Below are 18,725 nucleotides of genomic sequence, written 5' to 3'. Positions count from 1 at the left end.
GCGATTTGGTGTCACGATATCTCAGTAGCATGGGTTCGAATCCCGGCGAGGGAAGAACCAAACATTTGCGAAAGCAAATTTACAGATCTAACATTGTTGGGTTGATGTTTAGACGAGTCATATATATAAATACGTAAGATATATTGCTTACATCGAACTTTAAAATATTAAAGTAAATACAAGGTTAATAACACATTTGCATTTATTTATTTTAATTCAAATATAATGCAAACAATTGGTTGTTATCAATAACACATACAAAAAGATATGTTAACATTCACGTATCGATGGACGACTTATAGCCATTCTAGTATACAAAAAGCTTTCTGCAACATTTAAACATGTTGAAATTAACTTGACCTTTTAACTCATTCGAGCAATAATAGATACTAAGACTGTTTCCAAATGTATCTTAATAATCATGTATAATAAATAAACTCATCATAGATACCAGGACTAAGTTTTGTATATACGCCAGACGCGCGTTTCGTCTACAAAAGACTCATCAGTGACGCACGAATCCAAAAAAGTTAAAAAGGCCAAATAAAGTAAGAAGTTGAAGAGCATTGAGGACCAAAATTACTAAAAGTTTTGCCTAAAAGTATATTTCTGTTAGATGAAAACAATTTTCTTGTCAAATATAAGTATCTTGCGTCTAAGTATTTAAATAAGGAAAACAAATAAAGCATACAACTGTCCTTCGACCGTCTTCATATGTGTCTGATTGCAACGTAAACATTAACCATTTAAGAATCAATAAAAAAGATACTGTACAGTGCAGCTTCATAAGATAAATGTTCTACTAAGCAACAAAATGTCCTACAAAACACACACAGGTCATTGTTTTTCATCATCTGAATTATAACCGTTTGTTCACACGTTTAAATAAGCTGAAACGAGTAATCAAGGAGATTTCACCGGTTACTTGCACACTAACAGCTCATTCAATGTTTAAATTAATCTAGATATTCATTGATGATAACATCGTCTTGTTTCATAATAGGTGGAGAACACTTTGTGTAGAAATTAATCATTTACAAATATTTGAACCATTACTCAAAATTTGTTCTACAGATGTTAATCTTTTCTCCACTGTCAAAGAACTTTCTGAATTATTTATATACATGTTACATATATTTGAATATAATCAATTCTTTTTTTAATTTGTTTAACAATATTTGACAATGTTATCAAAATGTACTGCTATCGCTCTGAACTCCATACTTTGAATGAATAGTACTAGTATCTTCTTTGGAATCTTTGAAAAACGATATTCCAGAAAATTTCTCTTTCATCTTTCTTGGAGAATGCTAAAATCAAATTGAAAAAGAAAAATTACAACATAGAATCCCATCTTTCGTACCAGTGTTAGTTGATTTTAGACAAACTGGCTTACAATGTAATGGAGAATGGGATGGGGGTGGGGGGGGGGGGTCGAAAATTAAATGCAATAATAACTAGAACGAGACGCATTTGTGGTTTTTTTCTTCAATTTATTAAGTGCTTCAGGGGCTTCATGTATCTTTATAAGGTATTTCTAAATCACAAAAGGTTAGAAATTTAAGTAATAAGATCAATAAGATCAATAAGAAGGGTAACTTTAACGTAAAACTAGACCAAAATGAACATTCAATCACAAGTCAATTTATATTCTTTGATTAAATTTGATTTAACTGAGGTTTTAGAATTTTAATTCAGCAAATTTACAATATGTATCTATCGTATCTATCTACACATATTGATTAATTATGTCATTTCTTATTTAACTATAATTGACAATTGTTAAGATTTTGACGTATGTCATTACATATTTTTGTTCAATTTTTCATATATAGACTGAAATTCATACCTCAATCAGCCATATTCCCGATCTTGTGTTTGGATGTGTCCGTGCGTAAATTATCCAAGCACCACATAAAATCAAAATAACCACCAAAGCAATAACAAGTGGTACAACAATAGCTGTTTCCGATTTGGAATCTGAAAAGTGATTGTAGCATTTAAATAGTAACTGTTGACTTGTATCTGTTTATTTAAGTTCTTCTTCGTTAGCTGTTGAATAGATTCAATATTACAATGTATTATGGGTTAAGCCCTTTTCTACTGATTTTAATAGTTTTCTCATATTGTATTCTTTTATCACGGAGCCATGTAAGGGGAAGGTCTGGCACCAACAATAATGTTAAAAATATTTTGGTATGCATGTCAAAAGTCCATATATTGTAGTTTAACATTTGTCGTTGATTTACGTCTGTCATATTGGTTTCAGTAAATTGATTTGTATTTAAATTAGACCATTTGTTTTCCCAATTGAATGTTTCTTTTAATTCATGGCACGGCTTTTTACTATACCGTAGAGGTTTGTCTGATTGCTAAAGGTCGTACGGTTGTATATAATTGATTAGATCAACTTCGTATGAACGTTGGTGAAAAGATGTTTCACTTGCAATCATACGACATCTTCATTATAGCGGTTATGTCAAATAAAAAGTTAAGTAACAAACAATACCGATGCCAAATGAAATTTAAAACGGAAACTCCCTTCTCAAATAACCAAATCAAAAGTTCAAACACGTCAAACGAATGGATTTCAACTGTCATACTCCTGATGTGGACCAGACATTTTTCGTGGAAAGAAATAGCTAAATCTTTCACTCGTATATCAGTGGCAAAAATTTCATTACCATGACAACGATGTTTAAATAATACAAACAGGAATAAAAGGTAAAAATTTCAACCTTGTGGTATAATATATTTAAAACAAATAAATGAAGGCAACAGTAGTATACCGCTGTTCAAAATATTCATCAATTGATTAGAAGAAACATATCCGGTTTACATACTTAAACCGATGGAATCTTGAAATTCATTCAACCTATGATGTCTGTTTGTTTTGTTCACACATCTTTGTCAATATAATGAAATTTTCAGCGACTGTCATGTAGGTGAAAGGTTTAGCTAGGTTTACAACCAGATGTAATCCACCATTTTCTAGATAAGAACATGCCTATATATCAGGAAAATGACAAATGTTATCTATTTGCTGTGTTTGAGCTTTTGATTTTGCCATTTGATTAGGGACTTTCCGTTTTAAATTTTCCACAGATTTCAGTATTTTTATACTTTATATCACTTATACTACCAAACAATAAAAAAAATAATCACAAAATGAAAAAATGAAGAAAGTCATTAGTTATAATGAATATCGAGTTTGTGGTAGTATTTTCATTTGTATAAAGTAAATATCAAGATATGAAATGTCTTTGATAGAACCTCACCTTTCTTAGAGCGAACTGCATCACTTCTTACTGTACCCTATATCAAGAAATCGAATCAATGTAGTATAAAATTACCGCGAAAAAAATTCTAGTATATTTTGATGAGATATTATGTTCAAATCAATTTCTAAATTTAAAACTTCTTTATAAATTACACACATTTTATGTTTAATGTTTCATCGGGTAAATAATAACAGAGCTTTCCATATGTACAAAAGGAAATCGTGATGATTTAAAGGAAACGAGATAAATAAACAACAATCAATAAAAAAAGGAGCAAAGATGACACTGAAAGTTAGAAAATTGAAGCACAATAAAAACCTACCCGTCTCCCATAGTTGCCAATATATTTAGAGGAAAATTAAAGAGAGAAAAAAAAATTAGACAATCTGCAAACCGACTATTTGTCTTAAATTCATAAAGTAAAGATAGTACTAGGTTATCTTCATTCTACACGAGAAGCTGTTGTATGGAGTCTGTCTCATGTGAAGAAAGGAGCAGGTCGATAAGAAGAGGGGCACATTTTATTTCTATAGTTATTTAGATTGTTCCTGAAAAAGATGTCTTCAAAAAGAAGTAAATATGTTGTCAATAAATAAATCAACCATAGAAATGATGTGTTATTTTATGGGGTTTTTTTTATTAGAGAGGAATTTTTACAAAGTATATTTGATTGTAAGAGTTTGACTGCGTGTTATTTCACATAATGAGTGATGTGTATAAACTCATAACAGATACCAGGACCAAATTAAGCATATACGCTAGACGCGCGTTTCGTCTACAAAAGACTCATCAGTGACGCTCGTATCCAAAAAGGTTAAAAAGGCCAAATATAGTACGAAGTTGAAGAGCATTCAGGACCAAATTTAAAATTCCTAAAAGTTTTGCATATCCTGTCAACAACCGGTCTCGCTCTCTTTATTTGGAGCTGATGTTCTTTTTTGTTTGTTACCTTGATTAGTAATTTCATAATCGATCTACGAAATTTGAACTTTTGTAAACTGCTGTTCACATAGTTTATGCTACTGGATGTGGAAAGATACCTATTTATTGGAAAGAGTTTATTTTATTGAAAAGATGTATAATGTAAACTATTGGTTTAATTTATAGCATCGAAATTTTTATTACCAAAGGACACTTTAAAAAAAGAAAATCACACCGTTACGTCTTACATAGGTTGGTCCCTTACGTAAATTATTCAGTATACCTTCGGAATATGCAAATATTAACATAGTATTGTCAAGATTTTCAATAACGGCCGGGAAACAGACTACGTCTTACATTACATTCAAAAGGCGATGCTTCACGAACTTATCCACTAATGAAAAACAAATATATATCGAGAGTACAAACTTCGCAAGAAATGGGTTTGAGAGACTTGTTTAATTCTTGGTGTTTAGAAGATATATAGATAAACTGTATCTTTCGTTTTCAATGAACAACTGATTTTTTTAATTGTTCTTTATTTGTAACTAAATTATGCATAGCCGGTTGATTTTTATGTCACATAACTGTAGCGTCATCTGAGGAAAGAAAAAAATATGATGTCACAATGAAACATTGACCAATGAAGAACTGAAGTCAACAAATTTATCAACTTGATTTCACCTTTGGTGGATAGTTGTCTCGTTTACAATCATACAATTATCCTTATTTTAATACAAACTCATTGCCGGTTAAATAATAAAGCAACCACAAGAAAAACACTGAATAAGTGATATATAGACTGGTCGTAATGGACATGTAAGTATGATTTTCTTATTATTACCAAAGTAGATGTGGTTCGAGGCTCCGCCGTAGTCGACATTATTTTTGTTGTTGTGATTTTCAACGTCGACGGCCTTGTTGTCGTTGATGCTGGTTTTGACGGAATTGTAGTCGTGGCCTTAGTAGTAGTGGCTATTGGTGTCGTTGGTTTACTTGTGGTTGTGGTAGTGGTGGGTATGTTTGTTGGTATTGGGCACTGCTCAGGTGTACCAACAGACTATATCATTATAAAGATAAACAAATAAAAAGAAAATGTGATTTATAAGACAATGAATATCAAAAGGCATCATTCATTCGACGATAGCCTTTGTTCAAAATAAGGAAAATAAACTTTTATGCACGATGAAACAAATGCAAATGAAAATTCATGTTAATCTATAACTGTTGCAGTAGGGATAATGTGTGAATGCCATGATGAGGACATGTACACATAGACGAGAAACGACAAAACAGTTAGAAGCAATTACGATATGTTGAATAAAATTGAAAATGGAAATGGGGAATGTGTCAAAGAGACAACAACCCGACCAAAGAAAAAAACCAACAACAGCAGAAGGTCACCATAATATATATTTTGCATAAAAAAGACTATTCTTCAGAAAACCATTACGGCCACGACAAATCATGATTTTTTTTTATTAAAGTACACCTCCGTTTAGTTTGGTTTGGTTGAAGAAATTTTTAAAATAGATAGGACTAATATGACGATTGACAACAGCGAATAAACTACAAAATAGTTCTTAACAATCATCTCAAGACAATCACAATCAAACCCAGGAGTAAACAAAGACTCACAAAACCAAAAGATATTTACACCAACAAATATAGATAATAAATAAGAAACAACACGAGCTCACCTAAAAACCGGGAGTGAAATCAGGTGCTCCTGAAGGGTAAGCATTTCCTGCAACACTAAAAACCGGGAGTGAAATCAGGTGCTCCTGAAGGGTAAGCATTTCCTGCAACGTATACGGCACCCTTCGTGTTATTTCTTTTTACAGTTTCGGTAAGGATAGATGGTTATAATAATCTTAAAATTTAATAAGCTCACGTTTTCATCGCATCTTTTATTACGCCAATTTTGTCGATGCCAATCAATTCCACTTGAACATCTTGATGCTGCGTGACACCATGAACAATTAAACGCAATGTTAAGAGACGTGCAGTTTTCACATGTTGTTGCTTCGTTACAAGCTAAAATATTGAACGGAGAAACCCTATTATTTCAAGATGTCAATGTTACTAAGCAGAAACTTGCGAATACATATACCGACATAAATCTCTAATACAAGATTTTAAAGAACACAAAGAGAGCCATTCTGTGGCTTTTCATGTCGAAATCAAATTAACAAAAATATGAAATCACGATGAAAGGAGAATGTCAGTTAAAGTGTTAACTGTCTACAGTCATGCTAAAAGAATTCATGTACGAATCCGACTATATAAGTTACTAAGATAAATAAGAAAGACCATTGGTTAGACAAGTACATTGTAAGCAACAACTACAAGGTATCCCCGTAAACATCAAAAGGAATAAAATCGGATACATTCCTCATATTAAAACCCTCTTCCCCTCCCAACGTTTTTAGTGAAATTATTGTTGTTCAATCTAGATTTATCTATTTAGGTTTTTGGTTCACTTGTCAGTTTCTCTTCGACAGGTTATTTTTGTATATGTCTACGGGGCTATCTTCTGCCTCTTTCCTCATAGTTATAATGTAAATACAACAACAGAAAATTGACCCGCAAACTTTAGTTTTTACATAAGTATTTCAAATGAGTGTTTGAATGTCAAATTGATATGCCGACCAAGAGGAACATACACTCTTTCACATTTCAAAAACAAAAACACAAAGTTAATAACTTGAACAGCAGTCAGCAGCAAAAAAAATAAAGATTAAGAAAAGGATTAAACAGTGTGGTAAATTTACAGGGCAGATAAATCAATGCTGTTTCTCATCATATCTTATAAATGTTATATATTTTAATTTCATTTTTTAAGATTTAAAATTTGATCATTCAAAGTTGAGGTAATATAAAGTTATAGAATAACTAATCGAAGAATTCAAATAGAGAAAAAGTTAATTATCAGTGTTGTTCGGTTACGAGTTGAATATTTTTCGATATTTGAATTCTTTGATTAGTTATTCTTTGTATAACATTGGCAAATGGCTTTTTTTAAAGAAATTAATGTAAAACATGTAAGGAACTATATCTTTTTTCTACGCATTCACAATTTGTTTTGATCCGCCGTTATCGACGACTTGACAACGCCTATTGTTGTATGACGTCAGAGAGTGAAATAACCACGTTTATTTACCTGAAAAATCAATGTAATTCTTTGCAACCAATGTAATGAATTTTAATATCGTTATCATTATAAAAATATGTTATCTTAATATCATGAACTTACTCGGTAAAGGATCTAACACAATAGCAGTGTAGTTAGCAAGATATGACACGTTTAAGTTTATTAGATGGTAACGAACTACAAATCTCGTATATCCGCCAACTGAAAGAGAAAAGAAATGCAAATATACAACATATCATTATTCACAATTTTATGAGCACTTTAATCTTAATTATTTTTTATGTAAATTTATATCCTGTATTCATATTTAAAATTGTTGATGTACGATTCAATGTATACCTGTGCAAATTATAAGTACTTATGCATGCTACCTTAAATAAAACACATTAAATAAGACTGGTATATACCTCATGTTCGTATTTTCCTATAAAAGACGTTTTAAATCTTTTAAATTCTATAAATATTCAAAATACATAGCGAATTTTGAGTTTTGAATCACATTTTTTATTTCACTTTGTACCTTAATCTACATTTTGGATATCGAGGGTTTTTTTGTAGCAATGTGCGTTGCTGTTACGGGTCACTAATTTTCATAATAAAAAATAATTGTTTTTCTTCCGTATAATCTACGTGCCTCCAAAAATGTTCAATGGGCTATTTCAATGATACCGAATTTTTACTCCGAAGTTTACAACTGCATGCCATTTGACGAACAATTTCGATACTTTTGTCATGTTTAGAAATCATTGAACGAAAATAAGGTATCTCCAAAGGGTAGTTTAATTCTTACTTCTTCTACGGCTGCTCATACTAGACCAAGTTCCAGAATGTCCTACCACAGAGAAATGTAATCTGTTCACAAATTAAACCCGCTGGATTCTATCGACAAGTATTGGATTGAATAAATTAACCACGCTTACAACAGATCAAATGTTCTGTTCACACTTTCTTTTATTTTACACAATAAGATATGAATATCAAAAGGGTTCATCCTGGTCAAGTCATAACTATTTGTATATATATTCATAAATAGTATTGCAGTTAAGGGACAATTAATTTCCGAAAAAATAAATCTTCTATTGTGGATCTTTACTATAGAAGCCCAAATGACAACTATTTCAATTGTCAATCTTTTTGAAGCAAACATTTGTTATTAATTTGTATAACACGATAAAGCAATGTTGTGAAAAAAGAACAATACAACATGCATTGCTTGTGTGCACTTAAATAGGTATCATATGATTCATATGATAGTAATAGCTATTACAGACACCTGTATATAAACTCATCATAGATACCAGGATTAAATGTTGTACTGACGCCAGACCCACGTTTTGTTTACAAAAGACTCACGAGTGACACTCGAATAAAATAAAGTTAAAACGGTCAAATAAAGTACGATATTGAAGAGCATCGACCACCAAAATTCCTAAAAGTTTTGCCAAATACAGCAAAGGTAATAGTATTCCATGTACTTACATGGTGAATCACGGTCAAAGTAAAACGCATCAGAAACACCAACCTTAACTGGCCAGAGTTTACCAGATATGTCGGTATCGGGAACCTATAAAAACAAAGAAGATATTCACTTTATAATTTTCGTCAAATAGTCGTAAATAATTATACACTATTTAATGTAAATTCTGACTATCATTACAAAATTTAAATTTTAGTGTTCGAACCTATACAAGCAAGATTTGAAAGGTGAAAAGACACATTGAAAAGGTCCATCTCAATTTATATGTTTTCGACATTTTGCAAAATACGCAAGACATCATGTCTTAGATACACAATTTAATTAGAAATACTAGTACATTTCTTTTGGTATAGTAATTGTAACATTCTTATCTTGTTATGTGCATAATTTATTTTGTATACTATGTATTATTATTTCATTCTTTGTACCAATGTGTATACAATCGTTTTAAAGAATAAAATGGTATTGTGTCTTAGTATGCATGTTATTTTTCTTACCATTTGTTTAGTTGTAAGCATATTTCAACTTTCAATCCTGTGATATTTTACAAAGTTTATTTGGTATTTTTCAATTTGAATGAATGTGCAATGTCGAAAAAACTTACTGATTTATATGCAAACAGTATTGTACCATTTTTAAACAGTGTCGTCTGGTAGGTATAAGGTCCTTCTGTTAAATACAAAAACGTCGTTGCGTTGAATTATTGTTAAACAATTAAAGAATGTTAAAAGAAAAGCGTATAATAAGGGGTTTATCTGTTCAGCATGTTTTCTGATTAAATCGTAAAGAATATACTATTATAAAATATTATTCCTGGATGCATTTTTCATTACTCCTGTATGATGTATTTCCAAGTCTGAAATTATTTATCAGAGTTACCAGTCGCGCGTTTCGTTTATATAAGACTAATTTCACTTTGTCTATTTCTTGGATTTGGCAATATTCTTTTATGTTTTTTCTTCACAAAGCTCTTCCACTGTTTCATTTTTAATATATCTTTGAGTTTGAAATGTTTGGCTTCAAGAGTTATCAATACAAGTGAATATAGTAGTATTGGGATGTTATGCCTACCTTTCTTGAAACTAATAATGCATTACCGTTCAATTCTTTATAACTTACTCTCAGATTGGTCATTCAGCTCAACATTCCGCCACTCTACTACAAAACTGTGTCCTATAGTCAAAATAAAGAGAGATAAAACTATACAACAGGTTTTTGTATTATCAATTGTATTACGTCTTTGTTTTTATCTAAATACCATAGTTTACCTATATATAAATGTTAAACATTTTGATTACGAGTAAAATTAACAATACCGATAATCGTCTAGCCAGCTTAAAAATTAAATAAGGAACAGGAGTAATGTGTTATCCGTACCAAATTAGATATTGGTGTACTATTTGGCAGACTGTGTGTGTGTATTTCTATCATTTTTTTCCTTTTAAATCGAAAGATATGTCAGTTTTTCTTCGATGAGTGATTTCGATTGTGGTTCTTCCAACAATTCCGCCTCAGACTAGTGGAGTCTTAAATCGACTCTATCCAAAATATCAGCAATTGGTGGAATAACTTTATTTTTGGTAATTATGACATTCAAATATAATTAATAAAAAGCATCATTTGACTGTACATACATTAACTTACCATCGTCTTTGTACATTATGTGTGAGTCATTTCAAATAGTATCAAAGTTACTAACGGTGCAATATAATGTAAAGATTTGAGACATTTTGAAATACGGTAGACAGTCATGATCATGTACCTATCAATATGAATTTTCATACAACTTTTCAACTGACAATATAAGTTTTCCCTCATTGTTCTTGAATTTTCATTTAGTGTACAGTTTTTAAAATGTAATCAGTTGGCCTGTTAGCAAACTTACCATCGTCTTTGTACAGAATGTGTGAGTCATTTCCAATGGTATCAAAGTTACCCATTAACGGTGCAATATGATGGGTAAACGCCCAGTTTAACTGCGGGTGAGTGAAAGTACTCATATAAAGAAATCCTGAAAAAAGTTAATGATACTACCATTCAGGAAATAAAAGACAGCATTTACATATATATTGAAATAAGAAATGGCATCTAAAATATAATTACGCTATATTGATAAATTGATAGATAAAAATTATTTCTGTAATCCAGTTTTGACTCACTTTAACAAATTCATATATTTACTCAAAAGATTATAAGTATATGATACAAATTAACAAACCTAATAGAATATAGTATTAGTTACTTGGTGTTTTGATGACCTTATAAGATATATATGGGATAAGAGCGAGGCTTGAATCCCCATATGGAATTTACTGACCCCATATATATCATATTAGGTCACTAGTACACCGTGTAACGAATTTATCCTACAGACTTTCTTCACATGTTGTAATTAGACCAGCGGGCTATCAAAGTGATTAAGTCTTCCATTCTTAGTTTCAACAAGTTTAGAACCTACCTCGATTTGTCTTTACCAAAAACAACAATAACAACGTCGATAAGATAAATTCGTTACACGGTGTACTACTGACGTAATACGATATATATGGGGTCAGTAAATTCCATATGGGGATTCGAGCTCATATATATTGTATAAGGTCACTAACAGTCCATGTTACTAATGTGATTCCGATTCTATATTCGATTATTCAAAAAATTATTTAAAAAAGACTTTGTAAATGATTATGATCGACTTTAAGTCTAGAATGTCCATTGGAAGTCGATATTTTCTTCTTTTAAATATTAACTGTAGTTAATCGTTTTAACTATTATAGTTGATTATATGCATAAAATTACACATTTCATTTTTTTATTATTTGTAAGAAGTGCATTAAAATTATCTGTTTGTGTAAATCAATTGACATTCGGTGTTTAAATATATTCTTATTGTAAACCTGCTCTACGTTAAACCATCACAGACGGACTTGTTTTAGTACTCTTCTGTCGCAAGAATTATATAGATCATTCTCAAAGAAGTAAGAAAAGCATTCATCAGTTTCTGTTCGTTGCCTTTGTTTGTTTCCCTCTTATCAATTTACAAGATTTGAACATCGGTAAACTACAGTCGCCTTCATTTATTCTCGAAAAGTCATCTCATTTATTGTTGCTACTACTTTGGATAGGGCAATATTCATGACATGTACTTTATATAGTCTCCTATATTCATTTTAAGAAAATAGAATATCAACATATTTTTCTTGTTTTCAGTATATCTTTCTTTAATAAACTATTCAATCTGTGTAAATGTCTTATCCTTTTTGCTGCATAGTTTGTAGGTAATCCTTCGCAAATTGCATTTTTTTTAGATTTAAAAAAAAAAATAAGGTGGTACCCAACACCTGCACTAAAACTAATTTGGTTCCTTTAATTTTCATACAATTTTGAACCCTTTGACAAAAATATAACAATTTCAAAACATTTGAACCAACCAATTTATCAGAATGATTACACTGGTTATATAGCACTTGACAGACAATAATTTTGATCATCGAGAAGCTAAATATTCCCTTAACAACACAACGCAATTAAAATGTTTAGCTGATTTTAAAGAGTTATCTCCCTGTAGTGTTAGGTTCCACCTCAAGAACAATTCAAAGCGAGATTTTCCTACAAAAAAACAACTAAAATTCAAATAAAACCCAATTGTCACCCAGGAACACAAGGTATATCTAAGCACAATGGTTGAAAACATCTTTTGATTGGTCACACGAAAGACACTTCCAATTAAAGATTTTCTTGGCAAGCTGTATGTAAGGGTTAGGAAAAAATGTTGTTTCAAAGTCAGTATATTTTGTCTATTTTGGAATACTTCCTTACTAATTTTTTCCCAGATGTGACCTACCGCACTAGACTTTTTACAGGTTTTATATTAACATGAACAACACGACAGGTGCAACATTTGGAGCAGATTCTTCCCTTCCGGACCACATCGCGGTGTTCGTGTTGCTCAGACTTTTTTTTATGTTTTGTTTTGTGTACATTGTACTATTGTTTGTCTGTTCGTTTTGTTTTCTTTTTTACGCAATGGCTTTGTCTGTTTAGTTTCGACATATGGGTTTGAATGTCCCGCTTGTATCGTTTGATCCCCTTTTCCTTTTTACTTTGTCGGCCAGTAAATTAAACAATATAAGTGGGTATAATGCAAAGAAAGATATATTTATATCACACTGACATTAAATTGTTCTGAATATGGTAAACCAAAATCAGGTTGACATTACAATTAACCAGCCATCTAATTAAAAGACAGGGAGAGTCAAACTCATAGATAGAAAATAAACTGACAACGCCATGGCTTAAAATAAAAAAGTCAAACAGACAAATAAAAGTACAGAAGACACAACATAGAAAACTAAAGACTAATCAACACAAATCACACCAAAAACTGGGGTTTGTGATGTACCATTTGGGTCATTTGAAGCATGGTCATGTTTAAAGATTCTCAGTTGCAAAATTAAGGTTTATAAAATGTGGTTAAGGAATTAGGATTGACGGAAAGAAAGGCAACTGGAAATTGAAAATATGAGTTACAGAAAGACAATCAATAGGTACGGTTAGGTGTTTAAACATTACAAATAACGGGGGGGACAGTAGGAAAAGTATAGAAAGGCAACTGCTTTTTTACTCTACGTTCAATGAAGTTACGTGTGATTAGTTTAGTTTGATGAAATTTGGCTTTAATTAATAAACTAAAGTCACCGTTTTGAATAGTCGTGTATGACAACGAAGGCAATAAATGGCAACCTTGCAAAACATCTGTATGTGTCAATAAAGACCAAATGAAAAAAAAAAAAATGTTTATGTAAATATAAAATCTAATTTCAATTACGGATTATAATTAGTATATCCAATGCTTACCTTGTGTGGTAATTGCAAATGTATTAATTGGACGTCCATAGAAAGGAAAATTAAATGAAATCCTTTTTAACTGGAATGAAAAGAAATAATTCATTCTTAGAACAATTTAAAAAAAAAATAATTAAAGTCAGGGTGTACAAAAATACTTAGTTTTGCTGTTTTAGTGTCCTGTATTTCCTGGACTATGCTGATAGAAAAACTTTTGGCAAACCCCATTACCAACTTTATATAAAAAATGTCAATATTTTCAACAAGCACAAAAGATATATTTACCAAAAATAAAAACTTAGCTTGATAGTTTTTAACTCTCTAATCATAGTATAATTTTATGAATTTTAATTTGAATTGTAATTTATTTACATAGATGAGATAGATGTGAAGAATTATTGAAATCTGGAGAAAATTTCTGAAAAAGATGAGGTGTGGCGAAATTAGAAGACAACATAAAGAAAAGAGAAGTGGCTGATAATAGATAGTAAAAAGAATTGATGAAGAAGAAAATAATCACTTCAATATTTCCATATTTTTTGGCTAATTCGTCAACCTAAGTTGAAAGAAGCATTATATACCATAATATTTAAATATTACCGAATATTTGCGACGATGGTCATTTGATAGTATATGTCTTGTGTGATTTTCCAACTCATTCCAGTAGGCGCCTTCTGAATCAGATATAATTCTAGATGTGTAATAATCATGGTGATCTGAAATCTGTAAAAGAAAACATAGCAATATATACACTTGGGGAAGAATTATTGACAATCTACTTTTATAAGTGAATACAATCACATTATTAATACTTCAAATATATCTTCAGAACTACGATGTAAAAATTTGAAGTTACATTAACTGAATTAATACTGGATTGACCAAAACACAATATCATAAAAAATAAAATGCTTTATTAATAAAGACCTATGAATCGGGTGTTTATTATTTAAAACAAAGGAAAAATTGCAGCACAAATATAGGTAAAGATGTTTACATTTCCAAAATACACATCTATCAAACACGCTATAGAAGAATTTATAAGGAGGACGTGAAGTCGAAAATCAAAACGTGTCATAAATCTATCAAATAACATCCTTGTTCATATGTTCGTGACAAAGTCGGTCAGATATCAGTTTACTTATATAGGAAAATATATATCTAAATGGTATCTTTCATAACTGCAATAAGGTTTCAGACTGTTAACAAAAATGACAAAAACAGTAAAAAATACTCTTTTTAAGCAATGCCTCATTCAAAAATAAAGTTTGCTTTAAAAAGAAAGACGTTTTTTTTCATTTTGATCAATTATATACAACTGTAGTATAAATTGAGAATGAAAATTGAGAATGTGACAAAGAGACAACAACCCGACCATAGAACAGACAATAGCAAAAGGTCACTAACAGGTCTTCAATGCAGCGAGAAATTCTAACAAAAGTGTTTGTTACTTTTCACATAACGTCGAAGCAATTCTAAGCTTCCCGTACATGTAAACATGATACCAAATTGAGTATATGGGACACGTGTTCTTAGAATAATCCTAATCAGTACTCTCGATAACAACGTTTGAAAAGTAGAATGCTCCAAAATATCTAATTGCATATAAAACAAAATAGACTTTATAAGAACAAATAAAATTGGTTAAATGAATGATGCATTTTGAATTACCGTTGTAACATTGTCTGGAGGTGCTTCTTGTCTTTTTACAATATTATGTTCCTTGTAAATGACCTTGTTTGGACCATGATTTGTTGACATAACACCAATAACTGTTAAGTAAAACATGTAATATGTATATTCAATAGATTTCGGTCTGATTTATTTTTAATATTCATAACAGGTAGAATTTCGTTCTTTTTGTGTTGGTGTTGCTCTATTTAATAAAAATTATAAACATTTGATAACCTTTGACTTTGTAAACGCATGAGACTTTAAAAAAAAACTATGAATGTTTATTAATTAAAGTAGAGGCTAACTTATAGTGCTGATACAAGAAAGTAGAAATCTTTCAAAACATCTTTATTCTAAGCAGCTATAATTATTCAATTTTTAATCAGATATTAAACCTTGTCCCTTATTAATATTTTAACCTGTTGTAAAAGAAGAAAAAAGAGGTAACACACACACATACAAAAAGCACGTATAAACACAATAAATACGTTAACAAATCGAATACAGCATCACGTGAAACTAAGACTTGTATAAGCATGTTGTCTACTTTAAAATAAATTAAATGAAACGTACATTGGCAGTAATTAGGCACTCATACTACATCTTCTTATACCTATTCGACAGTACTTTAAACTTAGATTAAGCTAATAAATAGTTACGTTAACTGTGCAAAGATGGGAACAAGGAGCTCGAACAGACAATGAGGACATTATGAGACGACCAAAACATTTTAAAGCCTAGTTGACAGTTGTTTCATGAGTTACCTCACATGTCTTCTATGTCTCCTGTTCGTGAGGACATTGTTTATCAGATGTTACAGACAAGTAAAACTTTCGATGTTTACAACACTGGTCATCCTGATAATATTTCATTTCCAAATTTTTTTTAAATTGTTATACGATGATGACTGATGTACCCATATTTTGACTATTTATTTATTGTGTCTGTTTATTTAACGCATCAATGTAAATATAACGGAATTTGATGAGACTGTCATTAAAGTGAGAGGGTTAGCGCTAGAACCAGGTTTACTCAACCATTTTCTACATTTGAAAATGCCTGTACCAAGTCAGGAATATGACAGTTCTTGTCCATTCGTTTTTGATGTGTTTTGTTATTTGATTTTGCCATTTGATTATGGACTTTCCGAATTGATTTTCCTCTAAGTTCAGTATTTTTGTGATTTTACTTTTCATTCAATAATTATACAGTAACTTTTAACTCTATTTACTCACATGCAAAACTTAAACAAATGTATAATACCAGAAACTCCATTGTAAATCAATATCAACTCAACAAATAGGATATAAATCTTCTATTATGAAAAGGTTTTCTATGTGATTTTATCTTATTTAAAAAATGAAACGCAAGTGTCCTTGTAAACACATCACTTTAACAGGTTATGCTTGACGGGTATTGCGTATCATACATATATGTTCAAGTAATAATTGAAGTCAATTTAAAGTACATAAAAATCAAGTTATGAAAATAACATTCATATCCTCTTACATTTCATCATGGTTGATGGTGTCATGTATCTTTTTTCGTGTGATTTTGAAACTATTAGATTTTCAGGAGATGCTTTTTGACTGAAAACTTACCAATATGATTAAATTGATGCTAGCAGCAATATCTTTCACATCGCAGTAAAATTGGCATAAAACCGTCCGTTAGAAATCATAAAGTCAAAATTACATAAATAGAGGAAGATGTGGTGTGAGTGCCAATGAGACAACTTTCCATCCAAATAACAATTTATAAAAGTAAACCATTATAGGTCAATGTACGACCTTCAACAAGTATATATAGAGGAGAATATATATGGTCATCCGCGGAAATGTCCTGTTCCGGAAGAACATCCTTGTTAATTTTGAATATGTTTAAAAGCGTTCAGTTTGACCGAGAGTTTGACAGTTCGGGATGCACAAACTAGCAGCCACGCCCGGTTGACACGTGGAAATTAAATGAAATGCCCCGTGCCATGTTTTACAAGTTAAACAACAAAAATCTTCCATGGGTTCTTTGCAGGGAACAATTAAAAATCAAGTTAAAACAAAGTGGTAGGCAGGTTGTCAACCCTAATTAACAAAGTTGTCGAATACAACAATTATTTGCTCCAAATCATTCACAAAGACGGTATCAGCCATGTTCTTTTCGATCCTTCTCATACGAAAGAGACATAGTAAAATATGTTCTGCATTTCGCCACAACCTTAAATTCGTATTAATTCCCACAGAGTATTGCACATGACAAACTAGCCTTATGACGACTGCATTAATCATATCATGTAATAACATTTTCAATTTAAAAAGGGTTATGCTTACGGTCATATTTATAAATTACATAGTACAAATATACTCCTTTGTATGAAAAGATAAGATATTTATAGCCGTGAAATATGATGACGTTTATTAATTGTTGTGAAATACATTGTTCACCGGTTATTTAAGTTTAAATGTATATGTAGGGAAAACGGTACTATTTATTTTGCCATAGTCGACAATACTAACATTTTCTAAATTTACCACTTTTTATAATAAAAACCTGGATAAAACAGTTATGTGTGGTGTTAGTACTTTATTATTCTATTTTAAAAATTGAAGCCAAATAGTATCATGACCAATTTCCAACGGAGCTGGTTTATGTTATCCATGCTCACCGTCATTTTACACAAAATTTATGAAATTTTGGAAGCCTTTTCGATTAATTCTCTAGAAAATATTTCAATAAGTTTTAAAATTTATATTGTAAATATACAGACTGCAGTTATCAATAGATAAATAAGAAATAGATTGTATCCTTACATCCAATCACAGCGCTCTTAAGTTGACTTCCTACGCCCTGTCTTGGGTACACAAAAGGCCAACCTAATGCTAGAAAAAATGTAATACTACCGTTTTCCCTGTAAGAAGTATCCATGTCCTTATTGTTCATGTCTGCATTCAATTTACTAATCTGCTCTACAAATAACTCCAATTTAAACATTCACAGCTTAATTGGGCAATAGTTTGACCAGTGAAGCATTAGATATGTGAAAAATTTATCCCGGTGTTTTCATTTCCATGCCTTGAAATGAAAACATTTTTTTCCCTGTTCAAATATACACATGTACCACTTTCCTTTCATGAATGTGACCTACCGAATTAGACATATAACCGGGTTTGTAATAACATTAGCAACACGATGGGTGCCACATGTGGAGCAGGATCTGCTTACCCTTCCGGTGCCGCCTGAAAGAACCCCCAGTTTTTGGTGAGGTTCGTGTTGCGTTGTCTTTAGTTTTCTATGTTGACTTGTGTCACGTGTACTGTTATTTTTCTGTTTGTCTTTTTCATTTTAAACCATGGCGTTGCCAGTTTATTTTCGATTTATGAGG

The 18,725-nt window shown here is 31.0% G+C and overlaps 1 protein-coding gene across 2 annotated transcripts in view; it reads right to left on the bottom strand.

Moving 5' to 3' along the window:
• Positions 1-1,110: 1,110 nt before the first annotated feature.
• The window catches only part of LOC134687391 (plexin domain-containing protein 2-like), a 60,785-nt gene continuing 43,170 nt past the window's right edge, over positions 1,111-18,725 (bottom strand). Inside the window, exons 1-14 of one of the 2 annotated variants that reach the window (XM_063547652.1) lie at positions 16,585-16,759; positions 15,347-15,447; positions 14,276-14,398; positions 13,688-13,757; positions 10,719-10,844; positions 9,953-10,006; positions 9,438-9,502; positions 8,836-8,920; positions 7,459-7,557; positions 6,097-6,239; positions 5,047-5,262; positions 3,279-3,315; positions 1,850-1,980; positions 1,111-1,310 (exon numbers count right to left, since the gene is read on the bottom strand). In XM_063547652.1, the coding sequence (XP_063403722.1) occupies positions 1,191-1,310; positions 1,850-1,980; positions 3,279-3,315; positions 5,047-5,262; positions 6,097-6,239; positions 7,459-7,557; positions 8,836-8,920; positions 9,438-9,502; positions 9,953-10,006; positions 10,719-10,844; positions 13,688-13,757; positions 14,276-14,398; positions 15,347-15,447; positions 16,585-16,624 (1,410 nt within the window). In that variant the 5' untranslated portion in view covers positions 16,625-16,759 and the 3' untranslated portion in view covers positions 1,111-1,190. Of the gene's footprint in view, positions 1,311-1,849; positions 1,981-3,278; positions 3,316-5,046; positions 5,263-6,096; positions 6,240-7,458; positions 7,558-8,835; positions 8,921-9,437; positions 9,503-9,952; positions 10,007-10,718; positions 10,845-13,687; positions 13,758-14,275; positions 14,399-15,346; positions 15,448-16,584; positions 16,760-18,725 lie in introns of those variants that run through there. The other variant, XM_063547660.1, reaches the window with a different exon arrangement.

This window comes from Mytilus trossulus, chromosome 1 (assembly GCF_036588685.1).
Source record: "Mytilus trossulus isolate FHL-02 chromosome 1, PNRI_Mtr1.1.1.hap1, whole genome shotgun sequence".
NCBI lineage: Eukaryota > Metazoa > Mollusca > Bivalvia > Mytilida > Mytilidae > Mytilus > Mytilus trossulus.
This window is presented reverse-complemented; position numbering and strand designations above follow the sequence as displayed.